At 47.1% G+C, this 20,587-nt stretch overlaps 1 protein-coding gene across 5 annotated transcripts in view; it reads right to left on the bottom strand.

The window, feature by feature from the left end:
* Window positions 1-10,583: 10,583 nt before the first annotated feature.
* The window catches only part of ccser1 (coiled-coil serine-rich protein 1), a 62,930-nt gene continuing 52,926 nt past the window's right edge, over window positions 10,584-20,587 (bottom strand). Inside the window, exons 10-11 of one of the 5 annotated variants that reach the window (XR_011985165.1) lie at window positions 11,264-13,111; window positions 10,584-11,157 (exon numbers count right to left, since the gene is read on the bottom strand). Coding sequence is in view for 1 of the 5 variants with exons in the window: in XM_023836651.2 (XP_023692419.1) it covers window positions 12,641-13,111 (471 nt within the window). In the remaining 4 variants the exon portion in view is untranslated. Of the gene's footprint in view, window positions 13,112-20,587 lie in introns of all 5 variants that reach the window. The other 4 variants (XR_002841165.2, XR_002841166.2, XM_023836651.2 and 1 more) reach the window with 4 other exon arrangements.

Raw genomic sequence — 20,587 nt, 5'->3', positions numbered from 1 at the left:
TGCGAGGGAAGGGCTCTGACCCAGCTGTCTGTCATCCTGAGGCGGCCAGGGTCTGCCAGGCGTCGGCCACCTTGACACACAAAGAAACTTCCCAAGTTTAAAAAGCGAAATCGAAGCAAAAAAAGTGTCAGCGGGGGCTTAATGGATCTGAGTAACGAAGGGAGAAGGCGGCCTTGGGACGCGGCGGCTGAGGCGGATCAGGGCAGCTCGGCCCTGACGAGAATCGCCAGGTCCCCGCTATCGAGCGGCCGCACAGGGCCGGGCCTGCAGAGCGCCGGCTGATCCCGTTACACGCCTGCTGGCACTGATGCCAGTGCAGGACCGTCGTGGTGGCTCCCCCCCGGCAGGGGCGTGCGTGCGGCGGGGGCGGTGCTTGTCATGGATGGCCCGCTCTGCTAGCAGAGCGTTGAATTTTGGCGGCCCACCCCCCCTCCTCGTACAGGCGGAGGCGCGGCTCATGGCGGGATGCGACCCCACGCGGGGCACAGATCCGGAACGTGGAGCGTGGAGCGTGGAGCGTCTGCCTGCAGGCTCGTTTTCGCGGTACTCTTTAAGGCAGGCGGCAATGCCTGCGGCCTCCAGATCACACAACACAGGTTGGCGGGTATTTGGGGCTCAATGCCCACCCCCCCATGCCCCCCCTAGCAGCCCAAAACCTTGCTCTTCATCTGTCCTTGACAGGAGAGGAACCCACGGCGGCAGAATGATTTACAGCACAAGGAACGTTTTTTCTGTCAGAATGGATACACGGACGGGGGTGCGTGGGGTGGGAGGGGCATCCTGCCAGGTAGGGAGTGCTGGTTATTGATGTGTCTGTGGGTTTATTTTATATATACAACCTGACAGTGGCATCCCAGTGTGCTATCAGACGCAGCGGTCCAAAAATAACAGGCCTCCAGATGGCGGGCCCCTGGATTGCATAACAGGGCCACAGGGAGACCGCTGGGGGTGGGGGGGGGGGTTAGGAATAGGGAGGTAGGGTAAAAATCTGTCTGCTAATTGCACAGCAAATGGTATGGCTGTTAGAGAAGAAGTCACACTACAAAAGTTCACTGTACACAAGTGCACTTGTTCCTGCAGTGTGTGTGTGTGTGTGTGTGTGTGTGTGTGTGGGCGGGGGTTATGTATATATTACATTGTGGTAACGAAATGTCCCCACAATGTGATAAGAAAAACTGTTATTTTGATGTTGTGGGGACCATTTTTTCAATCCCCACAAGGGGAAATTAAATTTTTACAAAAATCTGTGACTGCAATCAAAAAACTAAAATAGCCTGATTGTATTTTGTTTAGTTACTTTTAGTTAGGGCTGGGTAGGGATTAAAGATGTCATTGTTGGGATTAGTGTTTTCCCCATAGAAATTAATAAATGGTCCCCACAAAGATATGAATAGAAAAGTGTGTGTAATGGGGGGGCTTCACCTGGAAGTATTACCCTATTTAACTACAATTGCAAGTTGACCTGAACCACACTTTGGTTCTCTTCAAATGGGCAACCACCCTGGAAGGCACTGACCAGGCTTCTGGTGTCCAGTGAGCTCAAGGCCAATGAGGCACTGGCTAATTGGCGCAAACAGTGCAAAAGTGTACCTGCTTGATGTCCATCCTTTACACTAGAGGGCAGCACTTTTCACCTCCGAAGTTGGCATCCATGCTGACAGTGACAGCGAAACACACTTCCCAGACCTCTTGCTGTAATTATGGCTCGGGATCTTCATGTTCTCTGTGGTTTTTCAAATCCTGGTTAAGGCTCTGCTGAGGGTGAGACTGGTTGATAATGTAATCCCTTACAGGATCATCATCAGCAGCAGCAGCATCATCAACATAGACAGTGATATAAATACTGTCCTGTCACTGTGGCAATAACAACTGCAACAAATCAAACAAGACTTCCATCCATTGAACAGAAGTGCTTATCTGGCACAAGACTGAAGTGAAGTGTTTTTAAGGTGAATGACTTTACAGGTTATTTTTTAAAAGAATGAAGTAGATGCAGTAAAAAGCACCCCACCCCCCGTGAGGAACCTGGCCATCTGCATGTGTCAGCACCTCCCTGCTAGTGGTGGGGGTCACAGTCACTCCCCCGAGGGGAACCCCAGTGCTGGCACTAGCCTTGGCAAACAGAAGCGTGTGGCAATGCCAGCAGGACTGGGTGGGTGCGTGTACTGGGCGGGGCTCCGTGCAGGGCAGGGCTGCGTACCATCTTCTTCATCCCTTAAGGAAGCCTGAGCCTGCTGTTCCATCCTGCCGCTTCGGGGAAGAACACAGAAATCTGTCATGGACAGGACCAGCCCAGGTACAGGAGCTTCAGTAGCTAAATACTGTTAGCCTCTGCGCCGACTACATTTACTGTCAGAATCTCCACCAAGAACACTCCAGCTGAAGGGGCTCACTGTCAGAATCTCCAAGAACTACAATCCAAATGCACGGTCTCACTGTCACTGACAGAATCTCCAAGAACTACAATCCAAATGCACGGTCTCACTGTCACTGTCAAAATCTCCATTAACTACAATCCAAATGCACGGTCTCACTGTCACTGACAGAATCTCCAAGAACTACAATCCAAATGCACGGTCTCACTGTCACTGTCAAAATCTCCATTAACTACAGTCCAAATGCACGGTCTCACTGTCACTGTAAGAATCTCCAATAACTACAATCCAAATGCACGGTCTCACTGTCACTGTCAGAATCTCCATTAACTACAGTCCAAATGCACGGTCTCACTGTCACTGTCAAAATCTCCATTAACTACAGTCCAAATGCACGGTCTCACTGTCACTGTAAGAATCTCCAATAACTACAATCCAAATGCACGGTCTCACTGTCACTGTCAGAATCTTCAAGAACTACAATCCAAATGCACGGTCTCACTGTCACTGTCAAAATCTCCATTAACTACAGTCCAAATGCACGGTCTCACTGTCACTGTCAGAATCTCCAATAACTACAGTCCAAATGCACGGTCTCACTGTCACTGTCAGAATCTCCAATAACTACAATCCAAATGCACGGTCTCACTGTCACTGTCAAAATCTCCATTAACTACAGTCCAAATGCACAGTCTCACTGTCACTGTCAGAATCTCCAATAACTACACTCCAAATGAATGGTCTCACTGTCACTGTCAGAATCTCCAATAACTACAGTCCAAATGCACGGTCTCACTGTCACTGTCAGAATCTCCAATAACTACACTCCAAATGAATGGTCTCACTGTCACTGTCAGAATCTCCAATAACTACAATCCAAATGCACGGTCTCACTGTCACTGTCAAAATCTCCATTAACTACAGTCCAAATGCACGGTCTCACTGTCACTGTCAGAATCTTCAAGAACTACAGTCCAAATGCACGGTCTCACTGTCACTGTCAAAATCTCCATTAACTACAGTCCAAATGCACGGTCTCACTGTCACTGACAGAATCTCCAAGAACTACAATCCAAATGCACGGTCTCACTGTCACTGTCAAAATCTCCATTAACTACAATCCAAATGCACGGTCTCACTGTCACTGACAGAATCTCCAAGAACTACAATCCAAATGCACGGTCTCACTGTCACTGTAAGAATCTCCAATAACTACAATCCAAATGCACGGTCTCACTGTCACTGTCAGAATCTTCAAGAACTACAGTCCAAATGCACGGTCTCACTGTCACTGTCAAAATCTCCATTAACTACAGTCCAAATGCACGGTCTCACTGTCACTGTAAGAATCTCCAATAACTACAATCCAAATGCACGGTCTCACTGTCACTGTCAGCATCTCCAAGAACTACAATCCAAATGTACGGTCTCACTGTCACTGACAGAATCTCCAAGAACTACAATCCAAATGCACGGTCTCACTGTCACTGACAGAATCTCCAAGAACTACAATCCAAATGCACGGTCTCACTGTCACTGTCAAAATCTCCATTAACTACAATCCAAATGCACGGTCTCACTGTCACTGACAGAATCTCCAAGAACTACAATCCAAATGCACGGTCTCACTGTCACTGTAAGAATCTCCAATAACTACAATCCAAATGCACGGTCTCACTGTCACTGTCAGAATCTCCAATAACTACAATCCAAATGCACGGTCTCACTGTCACTGTAAGAATCTCCAATAACTACAATCCAAATGCACGGTCTCACTGTCACTGTCAGAATCTCCAATAACTACAATCCAAATGCACGGTCTCACTGTCACTGTAAGAATCTCCAATAACTACAATCCAAATGCACGGTCTCACTGTCACTGTCAGAATCTCCAATAACTACAATCCAAATGCACGGTCTCACTGTCACTGTCAAAATCTCCATTAACTACAGTCCAAATGCACGGTCTCACTGTCACTGTAAGAATCTCCAATAACTACAATCCAAATGCACGGTCTCACTGTCACTGTCAGAATCTCCAATAACTACAATCCAAATGCAGGGTCTCACTGTCACTGTCAAAATCTCCATTAACTACAGTCCAAATGCACGGTCTCACTGTCACTGTCAGAATCTCCAATAACTACAATCCAAATGCACGGTCTCACTGTCACTGTCAAAATCTCCATTAACTACAGTCCAAATGCACGGTCTCACTGTCACTGTCAAAATCTCCATTAACTACAGTCCAAATGCACGGTCTCACTGTCACTGTCAGAATCTCCAATAACTACAATCCAAATGCACGGTCTCACTGTCACTGTCAGCATCTCCAAGAACTACAATCCAAATGCACGGTCTCACTGTCACTGACAGAATCTCCAATAACTACAATCCAAATGCACGGTCTCACTGTCACTGTCAGCATCTCCAAGAACTACAATCCAAATGCACGGTCTCACTGTCACTGTCAGCATCTCCAATAACTACACTCCAAATGCACGGTCTCACTGTCACTGTCAGCATCTCCAATAACTACAATCCAAATGCACGGTCTCACTGTCACTGTCAGCATCTCCAAGAACTACAATCCAAATGCACGGTCTCACTGTCACTGTCAAAATCTCCATTAACTACAGTCCAAATGCACGGTCTCACTGTCACTGTCAAAATCTCCATTAACTACAGTCCAAATGCACGGTCTCACTGTCACTGTCAGAATCTCCAATAACTACAATCCAAATGCACGGTCTCACTGTCACTGTCAGCATCTCCAAGAACTACAATCCAAATGCACGGTCTCACTGTCACTGACAGAATCTCCAATAACTACAATCCAAATGCACGGTCTCACTGTCACTGTCAGCATCTCCAAGAACTACAATCCAAATGCACGGTCTCACTGTCACTGTCAGCATCTCCAATAACTACACTCCAAATGCACGGTCTCACTGTCACTGTCAGCATCTCCAATAACTACAATCCAAATGCACGGTCTCACTGTCACTGTCAGCATCTCCAAGAACTACAATCCAAATGCACGGTCTCACTGTCACTGTCAGCATCTCCAATAACTACACTCCAAATGCACGGTCTCACTGTCACTGTCAGCATCTCCAAGAACTACAGTCCAAATGCACGGTCTCACTGTCACTGTCAGCATCTCCAAGAACTACAATCCAAATGCACGGTCTCACTGTCACTGTCAGAATCTCCAATAACTACAATCCAAATGCACGGTCTCACTGTCACTGTCAAAATCTCCATTAACTACAGTCCAAATGCACGGTCTCACTGTCACTGTCAGAATCTCCAATAACTACAATCCAAATGCACGGTCTCACTGTCACTGTCAAAATCTCCATTAACTACAGTCCAAATGCACGGTCTCACTGTCACTGTCAGAATCTCCAATAACTACAATCCAAATGCACGGTCTCACTGTCACTGTCAGAATCTCCATTAACTACAGTCCAAATGCACGGTCTCACTGTCACTGTCAAAATCTCCATTAACTACAGTCCAAATGCACGGTCTCACTGTCACTGTCAGAATCTCCAATAACTACAATCCAAATGCACGGTCTCACTGTCACTGTCAAAATCTCCATTAACTACAGTCCAAATGCACGGTCTCACTGTCACTGTCAGAATCTCCAATAACTACAATCCAAATGCACGGTCTCACTGTCACTGTCAGAATCTCCAATAACTACAATCCAAATGCACGGTCTCACTGTCACTGTCAGAATCTCCAATAACTACAATCCAAATGCACGGTCTCACTGTCACTGTCAAAATCTCCATTAACTACAGTCCAAATGCACGGTCTCACTGTCACTGTCAGAATCTCCAATAACTACAATCCAAATGCACGGTCTCACTGTCACTGTCAGAATCTCCAATAACTACAATCCAAATGCACGGTCTCACTGTCACTGTCAGAATCTCCAATAACTACAATCCAAATGCACGGTCTCACTGTCACTGTCAAAATCTCCATTAACTACAGTCCAAATGCACGGTCTCACTGTCACTGTCAGAATCTCCATTAACTACAGTCCAAATGCACGGTCTCACTGTCACTGTCAGAATCTTCAAGAACTACAGTCCAAATGCACGGTCTCACTGTCACTGTCAGAATCTTCAAGAACTACAGTCCAAATGCACGGTCTCACTGTCACTGTCAAAATCTCCATTAACTACAGTCCAAATGCACGGTCTCACTGTCACTGTCAGAATCTTCAAGAACTACAGTCCAAATGCACGGTCTCACTGTCACTGTCAGAATCTTCAAGAACTACAGTCCAAATGCACGGTCTCACTGTCACTGTCAAAATCTCCATTAACTACAGTCCAAATGCACGGTCTCACTGTCACTGTAAGAATCTCCAATAACTACAATCCAAATGCACGGTCTCACTGTCACTGTCAGCATCTCCACCAAGTACAGAACGATCTCATTTCCTGTCATGATCAGTACACCAGTGTTTATGATACTCTTTCACAGGACAAACTCAGCATACCACATTTAATTAGTGATGCGTCTGAGTGCACTCTTACCCCCCACCACCACCCCCTGCCCCCCTCCACCCCACCCCCATCACAGTGACAGAGGTTCCCTTTGAGGAGAGCAGTCCGGGTTGGTCAGACCCACTCTGTGTTTTTACTAAGGAGTTGAACAAGAAGCTGCTGTGCTGATGCCGGCTCACACAGAAAGCTGCCACATGTGCTGTTATCTCTGTAGAATGTCTTCATGAAATGCCCGTAAAATTCATCTCCGGTGAATCACAGCCCAGAGTAAGAGTGCTGGGAGTTTCTCAGACACTCTGGGGCATTTCCTGATAAAAAAAGAAAAAACAAAACAAAACAATTTCACAGCAAGAGACACGATCAACAAAATAATTTCAGAATTCTCTCCCGGTTCCCTAGAAAAACTCCACCATCTTTGCACGACTGCCTGTTTCAGCAAAGGACTTGTTCCAACCTGGAAAACGGGTGAAGCACAGGAGCAGCACAGCAAATCAGGCCAATGGCAGCAGCCTAGAAAGCGGGAGGAGAAAGGGCAGCCCCTGCTTACAATGTCGTCACCTCAGAGCCGGACAGAGCCTGGAGCCAAGATGGCCACCACACTCAAGCATCATACTATGCATAATGCGGAGCCAAGATGGCCACCACACTCAAGCATCATACTAAGCATAATGCGGAGCCAAGATGGCCACCACACTCAAGCATCATACTATGCATAATGCGGAGCCAAGATGGCCACCACACTCAAGCATCATACTATGCATAATGCGGAGCCAAGATGGCCACCACACTCAAGCATCATACTATGCATAATGTGGAGCCAAGATGGCCACCACACTCAAGCATCATACTATGGGTGTGTCCGAAATCGCGCACTTGCCTCAGTGCACTGAGATGTTGTGCGTAGTGCGCACTGCGCACTTCCTCCTGTAGTGCACACTACCATGGGTAAGTGCTGTCATAAATGGAACGCTAACGTTTTGCACTTACCGGAAGTGACGGACTAGCATTTGATCGCGATTCTCCAGTGCCCCAAAATATTTGCCGTGTTTTGTTTACAATGAATTTCCTTGTGGTTTTATTTGCGTGTATATAACTTATCTACGACCACCTAACCGGCTAAAAAACTGCTAACATTTACGTGTGCGAACTCTTCTAAGCCGATATAATCGCAAACTCAAAATTATCTATAACTGTAGTCAGAGAGTGACAGGCTACACACCGAAGTATACATCAGTAAAATAATTTTATTAATGTTACATTTATATGACGCAGTTGTCTCCGCTTGAGCTTGCGTGTCTGTGTTGTCCGCCATTATTTAAACTTGCCGAAAGTCCCTCCCCTTCCGCTACGTAGTCAAAATGGCGTCCGTTTAGTGCGAGTAGTGTCCATCGTTCTGCACTGTGTTTTCTGGCCGTTTTCAGTGCACCATCCGGGTACTTTCAGTGCACTTAATTTTGGCTTAGTTGTCAGTGTGAACGCACTACGCCCTAAAATCGCGCACTAAAAGTGCGCAAGTGCGCGATTTCGGACACACCCTATGCATAATGTGGAGCCAAGATGGCCACCACACTCAAGCATCATACTATGCATAATGCGGAGCCAAGATGGCCACCACACTCAAGTATCATACTATGCATAATGTGGAGCCAAGATGGCCACCACACTCAAGCATCATACTATGCATAATGTGGAGCCAAGATGGCCACCACACTCAAGCATCATACTATGCATAATGTGGAGCCAAGATGGCCACCACACTCAAGTATCACACCATGCACAACATTGAGCCAAAACAGAGACCACAGTGTGTCTGAATGCATTTGTACTGTTCTCATGCATACATACAATTAGGGTCACCATATGTCTGGGTTTCCTTTGACACGTCCTCTCTTTGAGCACCCATCCAGGTGGCTTTTCAAAAATCAGCAGTTTGTCCGGGTTTAACATTGCAACCCGTATGACCCAGTGCCGTAAATCACAGAGCAGTACCAAGTGATGGAAAAGGCACCAACTTAGTATATACGGCAGCCACTCACTGCCATCACATAGTGATTTAAGGCTTGTGCACATGTTTACATTAAAAATTAAATAAGCGCATCCCTATGTGCCACACTGCTGACATCAGCCTCCGGAATCCATTGGCATTTTGACACTTTATTTTTGTTTTCGTGTGAACATTGAATTGCATCATTTGCTTGAAGTTCAACAAACTTCACTTTATCGTTTTGTAACTTTTGTTAAAAAAAACTTGTATACACATATATTGTGTCAATTGTGCTTGGATTGTAAAACAAGTGTTAACTGTAAGGTAATCCATATGTGCAGGTTTCCCCAGATGCAAATTTTCATTTAGAGGGTGGTTAGGAAAACTCATTAAAATTCATGAGAAGTGTCACTTGATTGGCCAATGAATGCTAAAGTTCATTAATATTTATGACAGAAGTGCTACCTGATTGTTCGGTGAATGTGAAAACTCATTATGAGTCTGATCTCTGAACACGTCCTATTTTTTGTCTCATCAAATATGGTAACCCTATGTACAGTACATACTGGGGAAGGATGCAGTTTCGGAAGCACCCTACATATAATGCGGAGCCAAGATTGCTGCCACACTGAAGTATTACGCAATGCATAAAAAACATTATTTCAAACAAGACTGTGCAGCAAGTTCTAGGGTCAATCAGAAACAAACCACCAACATGGGCAGTGGAGACACAGTAGGGCCATGCACAGACCTTTTGAGGGGCATGTGCTGAAACTGAAAAAAGGGCACCCCCCCTACCCCTCCACGAACCCCTCCACCACCAAAAAAACAACACACAATAATATTCTTATATTATATTTAATTAGTATTAATAACTAGCTATATAATATGATGAAATGTTAATAAATGACATCATGTAATTTACATGCATCAGCACATTCAGCAGATAGCCATAAAATCAAAATAGAAATTTCTTATAATATATTTTACCTAACTGACAAGGATCACTCGGTTGCTTTGTGTCAAACTCAAATGCAGTTTTTAAACTTACTGGGTTTTTGACCAGCGAATGTGTGCAATTTGTCCATCATTAAAACAACGACATCACATTACGTCAACGCCACACCGGTGTGGTGATGCATTATATGAACCTTTATAGACATACTAGTGTTTATTTCATAAAGACAACGTTGCACTTATTCAAAGAACAAGATATTTTACCGTTACAAGACGAAGACGTTCATCTGCTTCTGCTCTATGACTATCTATGTCTCTGATTTGCTGAAACGTAAGTTCGCGGCGCTCAGGGGGCAGAGTTTTGAAGTTTGACTGACAGTTTGAGCGGTTCTAAGAGACGCGCTTTTTAATGCCTTTAATTGGTTAAATATTTGTTAAAAAGACATTGATTTATTTAAAAAAAAAAAAAAAAGGCCACTTCCGAGTGTAATTACAAAACGGGCATGTGCTCTGCACAGGTTGAGCCCTACCTGTGCACGTGCCTGAGACACAGATTGTCAGGTGACATATTCTGATGAGTGAAACAGGTGTGAAAAGAGGAGAGATCCTCGTCAGGGCCAGAGAGTGTGTGCGCTTTAGCATGTGCCTGTTTTAGCATGCATGTTTCAGCACATGTGTTTTGTATCTGTACCTGCTGTATTTCTAAGGAAAATGAAGCACCAAACACAGTTCTGCTGTTACAATTATTTAATAGAAGGAAATACAACCATTCAAAACCATCATTTTGTCAATTCCCTTCGTTGTTAGGGCCTGACACACACTGACGGCATTGTGTACCATGAAGTCCACGTACACTCTGCCAGCCCCCCCGTGCACTGTTCAAATAAGGGTGGGGGGGGAAGCAGGGTTCTTACCTCATTCCTAACACAAAGTGCCAAACCACAGCAAAGTAGGACGTGACCAGAAGGTCGTACATCACAAACAAAACATAATAAATACAGAAAAAGAATAAATAATGTAGAGGAACTGTACAATGTGCGTCTCGTGACAAGACTCCCCCCCTCCCGCAGTCCTGGGAGGTCCATGTCTGGGAAGAGATGCTCTTGCTGGCACATGACCGACGTTTGTGGTTCTGGTCCAGGAAATACTCCTGGCCGGGCGTGTCAGGCCCGTTCCAGTGAGAGAGCGGGGCACACGGCAGAACCACGAGAGGGACGTCGCCCTGACCTCGGTGACGCGAGACGCCCGCAAAGCCGGGCCCGCCTGCGGTTCTGCTAACTCTGTTAGCGGGTCGGCTCAGTGGCGTCTCCTGGGAGACACAATGAGGCAGGGCTGACTCCAGCACCAATCGTATGAGTTTCCAAAGAATGAAAGATTAATGTCAGGACAGAGATTGTCGTCTGAGCACCACACACCCAGGAGTGCCTCTGCAGGGGGCGGGGCCAGGCAGCGAGGGTGTGATGTTCCCTGCAGAATGGGAAAGTGGAGCGGGGGGCCGCAGGGAGCAGACTGGGGGGGCAGAGCGCCTCTTCAGGGCTTCCTTCACCTCCAAACATCCTTTCGCTCTGCCCCCGCCAAGTCGCTCTCTCTGTACGGTAGGAGACAAAGGTCAGGGGGGAGAGAGACACAGCCTGCGACCTACGACCGCCCACATGCAGGAGAGCTAGCACATGTGCAAACACACAGACGAGCAGAAACACACACAGGCAGAAACACACACATCCACAGACAGGCGCGCACACACACACACACACACACACACACACACAGAGGCAGAAACACACACATCCACAGACAGGCGCGCACACACACACATGCACGCACGCACGCATACACACACACACACACAGACAGGCAGAAACACACACATCCACAGACAGGCGCACGCACACACACACACACACACACAGGCAGAGATCCTCTTCCCCACACACAGACATATACTCTCACCCAGATCATCACTGTACATCATTAATCTTACTGTAGTTTTTGACCTTGTACCTTCTATTCGATCAGCTTTATGTCTTGAAAGAACATTGTGTGTGTGTGTGTGTGTGTGTGTGTGTGTGTGTATACGCTTGTATGCTGTTATCAAAGTCACCATCTAGAGCCTACATTTACAACCAATAAACTTGATTTTCCCACAAACTGTGTGTATCTTAAACGATCCTTTATAAATGGCATCTCAGCAGGATCTGAGTGGAAATGTCTACCTGCTTTATAAAGAGTCTGACATGGGGCAGGAGCGGCGGCTGTGTAAAGGGACATTTCTGTCCTCCATTCAGCGTAGAAAAATGGCTCCAATGAGGTCTAATGTGTCTCTTAAAAGCATGCGCTTACAGCGCCTGTATTGCTAAAAGGGACGCTTACGTCAAGACGGAGTGATAACAGACCTGTAGTGAAAAAGGCAGCTGGCTGTTTAACAGAGAATTTGGCAAATTTCTGGAACTGTAACCTGTGTAGAATGGCCCCATTCCAGCTGAAGGCCAGAGCAGAGGTGATTTCCAGTGTCTATACTGGCATGGGGTTTTGGCACTGGTCTGGAACGCTGGCTTGCAGTCCCCAGTCTGGGCAGCGGACCCAGAGTGGTGGTTCAGTGAGGCGTTCTCCAGGGGAATGCCAACATTATCAGCACAGCCGGGAAACAGTAGAGTCTAGCGGACAACAGTGGGAAGGTAAAAGGGCGTGGCCATGTCATAAGTTGGGGAGGAGGGGGACTGGGTGGCTGTGAAGGACTCTGAAATGGGAGGGGGGGGGGGTTGTTCACAGCCACATGGAGGTGTTGGGGGGCCTCAGCTGTCCTGCTGTGCCAGGGCCTGCAGCTCAGCCGTGTGCAGCGAGTGCTGCAGGAAGACATTCTTCCGGCTGTACATGTGCAGGGACAGTGGTCCGCGGGGGGGTTGGCCCAGGCGCCCCGTGAAGGAGGCAGTGGCTGGGGCCTGACGCGACATGGCGGCCCTCTCGCTGCCACCTCGGGGGCCCCGTTCACTGTCCGATGACTGGCTGCCCTGTGACGGGCTCCCTGCCCGGCCACCGAGGCCCGAGCCGCTGGCCCCCTGTACGGCTCGCGGGATCTGACTGATGGGCCCATCCGGCACCTTCCGCAAGCCCACAGTCTCTGGTGCATCCCGACCGGGGCACTTCCTGTCCTCGCTGGCCGGCACTGGTGTTGCTGAAGCCGGGCGATCTGACAGGAGAGGGCGGCCCAAACGGCGGTCCCGGAGGCTGGCGCTTTGGCTTGGAGTGTGGTTAGGGAGGAAGGCCTTGATGGGGGGGGGGGAGGAGGTGGTAGGAGAAAGAGAAGAAAGAGAAAGGGAGATAAAGGAGGTGAGAAAGAAAGGAGAAAAAGATAGGACAGAAAAGGCAGGAGGAGAGAGAAAAGAGAGGGATAGATATAGAGAGAAATCAAGTGTCAGTCCAAGGGAATGACATACTTCAACATCATATATGCCGATCCGTGTGACAGCACTCAAACTGGGAAAGCTTGCTGACGTTTATGAAGCCATTATGGTAAAAATCCATCCAAATGAGATTAAAAATGAAACTGGGAAAGATTTTTCCTGTCGATACCCATTACAACTCCGGAGAGGATCCACTCTGGGAAGATAATAACTAATGGAGATGATGCTGTCTATAAGCTTACAGAGCTGGCAGTCCGGAAGGGGAATCCAGCTAGGAGCTGCTCATGTTAGCCAAACAAAGTGACAAGCCGGGTCAGATGTGCCCCGTCCCACCTGCTCGCTGAATGCTTCAGCTAGCTAACAGGTGTCTGGCGGTATGACATGACCGCGGCGTGAGGGGGATGCAAGGACAGCGAATGGGAGCATCTGAGGCCAAACCGGGTCGGAGCATCGCGAAGAGCAGCACTGGGGCTTGCCTGGCGGTGGGCCGACGGGGTCCGGCGCGCCCATTAGCATTTCCACGGCGTCCCTAACACATCTCATCAGGTGTGCAGATATTAATCACGTTCTGACAGAAGTGCGAGCACAGTTACTGTGGAAATGTCTCTTTCCAAATACCAGTTACATCCCCTCTACCCCCTCTACCTGCCACCCAGAACCCGGTTTTCTTGTCTATGTCCTGCTCTCATCCCGAGTGGGGTGTTGGGGAGGAGAGGGCAAGGAGCTGCTTACTGGGGGTTCCAGAGACGTTCCGACATGATGGATGGGGGGGAAGATGGAGGGCTTAAGTAGAGCAGGTCGAGGAATTGGGAGGGGGGCAGTGGGGGGGGGGGGGCAGAGGTACAGGGAGAGGAGCGGGATGTGAAAGAGGGAGGAGCAGAGGGCCAAGCAAACGGGAAGATGGAGAGAAGCAGCTTGGGTGAGAGGGTGGAGCAGAGGGCCAAGCAAACGGGAAGATGGAGAGGAGCGGCTTGGGTGAGAGGGTGGAGCAGAGGGCCAAGCAAACAGGAAGATGGAGAGGAGAGCGGAGGGGGGAAGCGGGGCAGGGGCAGGGCCAGGCAGGACTCCGCAGTGACCCCTAAAGAGACCCAACTACAGGCTGTTTTTAGCTACAGCAGTTTTATTTTATTTAAACCCCCAGGCTGGTTATATTCTCTGGTGTGGAATCCAAACACAGACAGCAGCACACGCACACACACACATACAAAACACAAGGAGAGTCCACTAAACACAGACCTTGGTTATGGGTGGGGGGGCAACAGGAAAAGCCAGACAAAGGCCGTGTGTCTCCACAGAGGGTCACGATCTCACTAAACCATACCCTCCCATCCCCCAGCTTCTGCTGTCCCTGGAAATTAAGCAAACTAAAAGCAGGCCGAGCGGCTCTCCCCCAAAAGACATATAAAAGGAAATGCATGTCAAATTAGCACTCAATAAGTGCGGCGAGTGGCTGCTATTTTATACCTGACTGTATTACGGAGAGAAAAGGAAAAGGGAGCGGGTTATGTAAGATGGCTCAGAGACAAAAAGAGAAGTCATTAGAGGAAGAGAGAGGGAGAGAGACAAGGAGGAAGGGAGAGAGGGACTGAAAGAATGAGGGGGAGACAGAGACAGACAAGGAGATAGAATGAGAGGAAGACAGAAAAAGAGTGAAAGGGGGAGAGAGATAGAAAGGGAGGGAAATGTAGACAGAGTTAGAGAGAGAAAAAGAGATAGAGAGAAGGTAAGAGGGAAAAGAAGAGAGACGGAAAAAAAGAGACAGAGGGTGACGGAAATGAAAAGAGGCAGATGAAGAGGAAATGAGACAGAGAGAGAGACAGAGGGAGAGAGGGAAAAGAGGCAGACAGAGAGGGAAAGAGACAGAGAGAGAGACAGAGGGAGAGAGGGAAAAGAGGCAGACAGAGAGGGAAAGAGACAGAGAGAGAGACAGAGGGAGAGAGGGAAAAGAGGCAGACAGAGAGGGAATGAGACAGAGAGAGAGAGACAGAGGGAGAGAGGGAAAAGAGGCAGACAGAGAGGGAAAGAGACAGAAAGAGAGATAGAGAGACAGAAAGAATGACAAAGTTGCTCCTGTGATGTGTGGTATGGATGGATTTTCACACAGCAGGCCACATCCCAACCGGTGGCAATGCTACAATGCAGCAGGGGGCGTAGTGGTGAATCACACATCTTAATAAATCATGTCTTTTCATGCAACTCTATTTTCATACTATTGACCATTGTATGAATGTACAATATAGTCTGAATTTAAAATAGATATAAAATGCAGAAAACTATGAAATAATTAACAAAAATGTGTTTTGTTTGCTGGCATGTGAATCAAGGTTATGTGCGATTCAGGAGAGGAGTCGTGTGATGGAAAAATCAGCAGGCAGGGAAGCTATTTTTAAGGTAAAGACTGACAGGAGTAAGTCAGGAATACAGGGCTTAGGCAGAGATACAGACAGGTGAGCTGAAACACACACGATCTTCAGGGCATGTCCCCTTTAATGCCATGAACCCATGACCCGAGGAGCTGAAACCAAAACTGCTGCTCTAATTAGAAAAAAACATGGAGGAGCGCAGTAATACCACAGCCACATTAGTAAACAGCCAACAGTACACCTAATATGGCGCTTCTGATAAACGCTTCTGCTAATTAGTGCCATGTGGTGAGGAGCAACAGCACTCCCCCAACGGCACGCCTCATTCTGTGAGACAGTCAGCGTCAGGCGTGGGGAAACAGCAGGGCGCGGATCAAAGAGCTCGCATCCTACCGGTGCCCTCGAACGGCTGTCGGTGTATAGATAACGGCCCTGTTGGCCATGCTGCTGGTCAGGCCTAGATTAACAATGATGTCTGTAATCAAGAAAGGAGGAGAGCGAGAGGAACAAAATGATGGCAAGTTAAGATTCTCGCAGATTCTGGGGTTTCAGTGCTGTCTTGCTGGGCTGGGAACCCAGTGAGTAACCTGGACTGTTTAGAGAAGGGTGTTCAGCGTCAGCAAAGAGTTTTCAGGAGATGGATGTGTTACTGCTTGCTTTGGGGACTATGAGTCTCCTTTTGTGGTGGTTCATCATGCTGTTACAGGTGTGACACATTGATTGGTCATGACATTACAGGAGTTACATGGTGATTGGTCATGCTGTTACAAGTGTGACACAGTGATTGGGCATATACTACAGGAGAGGCACTGTGATTGGTCAGTCTGTTACTGGAGTGACACAGCGATTGGTGAATAGTCATGCCTTTAAGGGTATGAGGTAGGGTAAAATGGGTCTTCTTTCTTTCAAGCACCATGGTAGCAGGAGCCCCTGCACAATTTTCAAGTTTGTCACATTCACAAACAAAATACAATGTACATGCGAACAGTGAAAACCACCAAACAACTGCAAAGTGGCCTGGTGATACAGCACCCAGCACACTGTGCACTTAAGATACCCCATTCATTCATCTGATTCAGATCAAGCACCTTTCACAATGATACAACAGCAGTTACCCTCAAACCTACAATCTAGTGGCCATAAAAAGAAGACCCTCCCAGAACTGCTGAAACCTTTTGAAGGGCCCCTGGAGAAATGCCCCCCGCCAGCCCGCCCCAACACATCTAAATTAGGATTCAGTGAAAGATAACTTATGCAGAGTTAATAAGTTATTTTTCTATTTTTTCTTCGTTTAAATCCATCTTGCAAAAAAAAAAAAAAAAACCCACGTATGAAATAAGATTGTGGTCGATTTCATTAAAGCTAGCCTACATTCTTCACCCGAATATTAATCTCCAAAACGTTTCTAAATGTCCTATTTTTGTACATTAGTTCGTGTGAAGAAACGGAAGAAGCAGGCGATTTACTCGACCTATTACCCTGCAAATCCTATAATTCCATGTTTTCATTAGTTTCCTAAAATGATTACTCTGACTATTATCACTCAGTGGAGTCATGGTGAATGACAGCGAGGACTTACCGAAAAGGTGCCGTAACGCATCAACAAGCAGACACCCACCCACAAAGCAGATTCTACTCCACTGTGATTGTCCCCCCAGGAAGACAAGACCCGACCTCTACGCAGACAACCGGTGGCCCACTTGGGACACCGAGAGATGATGGAAAGACCTCGACATGGTAGGCCAAGAACTTCAAAATGGACCCGGGAGCAGAGGTGTGGAGAAAATTCTAACAATGGGGTTTATAAGTAACATCAGTGCGTTATGATTCTATGAGTTATGAGCCGCACCCACCACCCCTCATGGCCAGGTCTCGAACCAAGCCGTTGACCTGGGTCAGAGGAAACAGAACCAGGCCACAGCACAAATACCACCCTGCAGCCCCCCAACCGAAGCTCCCCTTCAGCAGCATGGTGCCAAGAGCCCTGTTCCATATTGTACTGTGCTGTTCTATATTATATTGTTCCATATTGTACGTGCGATTTGGTACCGTGTTGTTCCATATTGTACTGTGATGTTCTTTATCATCTTATTCCATATTGTCCTGTGCTCTTCTGAACCATATTGTTCCATATTGTACCGTGCAGTTCTCTATACTATTGTTCCATATTTTGTGCTTTTCTGTATCATATTGGTCCATAACATACTGTGCTTTTCTGTACCATACTGATCCATATTGTATTGTGTGGTTCTGTATCGTATTGTTCCATATTGTACAGTGCTGTGCAGTACTATATTGTTCCAAATTATACTGTGCTGTTCTGTATCATATTGTTCCATATTTTGCTGTGCTGTGCAGTATAATTTTGTTCCATATTGTACCTTGCTGTTGTGTATAATATTGTTCCATATTGTACCATGCTGTTCTATATCATATTGTTCCATATTTTTCTGTGCTGTTCAGTATCATTTTGTTCCATATTATACTGTGCTGTTCTTTACCATATTATTCCATATTGTCCTGTGCTCTTCTGAACCATATTGTTCCATATTATACCGTGCCGTTCTGTACCATATTGTTCCATGTTATACTGTGCTGTTCTGTATCATATTGTTCCATATTGTACTATGGTGTTCTGTACTGTATTGTTTCATATTGTACCGTGCGGGTCTGTATCATATTGTTCCGTATTGTGCTGTTGTGTATTGTATTGTTCCAAACTGTACCATGCTATTGTCTACTATATTGTTCCATATTGCACTGTGCTGTTCTTTACCATAATGTACTGTGTTGTTCTGTATCATATTGTTCCATATTATACCCGTGCTGTTCTGTACCGTATTGTTCCATAATATACTATGCTGTTCTTTACCATATTGTTCCATATTGTACTGTGCTCTTCTGTATTATATTGTTGCATATTGTAATGTGCTTTTCTATATCATATTGTTACGCATTTTACTGTGCTGTTCTTTACTATATTCTACTGTGCTGTTCAGTATTATATTGTTCTATATTGTACTATGCTATTCTGTATCATATTGTTCCATATTATACCGTGCTGTTCTGTACCGTATTGTTCCATAATATACTATGCTGTTCTTTACCATATTGTTCCATCTTGTACTGTGCTGTTCTGAACCGTATTTTTCCATATTTTACTGTCATAGTGTGTATCATATTGTTCCATATTATACCGTGCTGTTCTGAACCATATTGTTCCATATTGTATCGTGCAGTTCTGTATCATATTGTTCCATATTGTACCGTGCTGTTCTGCACTGTATTGCTGTATATTGTGCTGTGCTGTTCTGTATAATCCTGTTCCATATTTTACTCTACTGATATGTACTGTATTGTTCCATATTGTTCTGTTCTGTACTGTTCCATTCTGTACTGTTCCATATTGTCCCATGCCATTCTGTACCATCTCATACTTGACTGCAATGTAGAGTGCCATACTGTCTTGTGCCATAGTGCATTCTACCGTTCTATTCCATATTGTATTGTTCTGTTCTGTAACATACTGTTCCATATTGTACTCTTGTACCATACTGTATTGCAATGAACTGTCCATACTGTTGTGTGCCATAGTGCATTGTGCAGTACTGTTACATATTGCACTGTGCTGTTCCATGCTGTAGTGCATTGTTTGGTACTGTCCTACACTGTACTATGTCATTCCACGCTGTATCACATTGTTTGGTACTGTCCTACACTGTACTATGTCATTCCACGCTGTATCACATTGTTCGGTGCTGTACTACACTGTGCCATGCTGTTTCATGCAGTACTATGTTGTTCCATGCCGTACTATGCTGCTCTATGCTGTACCACATTGTTTGGCACTGTGCTACACTGTACTGTGATGCTCCATGCTAAACCACATTGTTTGGTGGTCTATTATGCTGTACTCTGCTGTTCCACGCTGTACCACATTGTTCGGTGCTGTACTACACTGTACCATGCTGTTCCATGCAGTACTATGCTGTTCCATGCTGTACTGCATTGTTTGATGCTTTACTACACTGTAGTGTGCTGTTCCATGGTCCAATGAAGGTGTCCAGCACAAGAATAATCCCCAAGGGTATCTGCAGAGCAAAGGCACCAACAGTCACCTACAGGACTGAATGCCTGCGTTGGGGTCCTCCGCCAAGGAGGACACACAACTGCTCAAAACCGAGGTGATTCTCTTTGTCGCATGTTAGTTTTTCACGCTTGTCACTGAAACACTCTTTGTGCCTCATGCCTTGAGGGCATCGAAAATACAGAATAGAAAAGAACGGTTCATTAATATTCATGCTCCCTTTTCCTGTTGATAATGTTACAGTAAATGACTGGAGATGCTTTCTGGAGAACCATGCACAGTTCGCACTCTCCAGGACATCGGCGTGCAAATTAACCACGCATTTTGGCCCTTGTGCTTAGCTGAGATAAGGATGGTGTCAGACGGAAGCAGCTGACCCTGGATTAAAGAGCTCCACCACCCCCAGGGGCTCACCGCCATCGCCGATACCAGGGCGGGGGGGGCAGCAATGGAGGTCTGAGGTTTTCACACAACCACTGCCCTACTTTTGTCGTGACTAATGAACCCAAAGTGTCCTGATTCTGCCCAGTACCAGGCAGGGTGGGTGGGGCCCAGAGTTGCGGTGCTGGGTGGGGCCTAGGATTGCTGTGTAGGACCCAGGGCTGTGATGTCAGTTGGCTCCGGGCCCGGGACTGTGGTGTGGGACGGCTCCGGGCCCGGGGACTGTGGTGTGGGACGGCTCCGGGCCCGGGGTGTGGGACGGCTCCGGGCCCGGGGACTGTGGTGTGGGACGGCTCCGGGCCCGGGGACTGTGGTGTGGGACGGCTCCGGGCCCGGGGACTGTGGTGTGGGACGGCTCCGGGGCCGGGGACTGTGGTGTGGGACGGCTCCGGGGCCGGGGACTGTGGTGTGGGACGGCTCCGGGCCCGAGACTGTGGTGTGGGACGG

This window comes from Paramormyrops kingsleyae, chromosome 2, assembly GCF_048594095.1.
Source record: "Paramormyrops kingsleyae isolate MSU_618 chromosome 2, PKINGS_0.4, whole genome shotgun sequence".
NCBI classification, from domain to species: domain Eukaryota; kingdom Metazoa; phylum Chordata; class Actinopteri; order Osteoglossiformes; family Mormyridae; genus Paramormyrops; species Paramormyrops kingsleyae.
The sequence above is the reverse complement of the archived record's forward strand: the minus strand, read 5'-3'. Positions and strand labels throughout refer to the sequence as shown.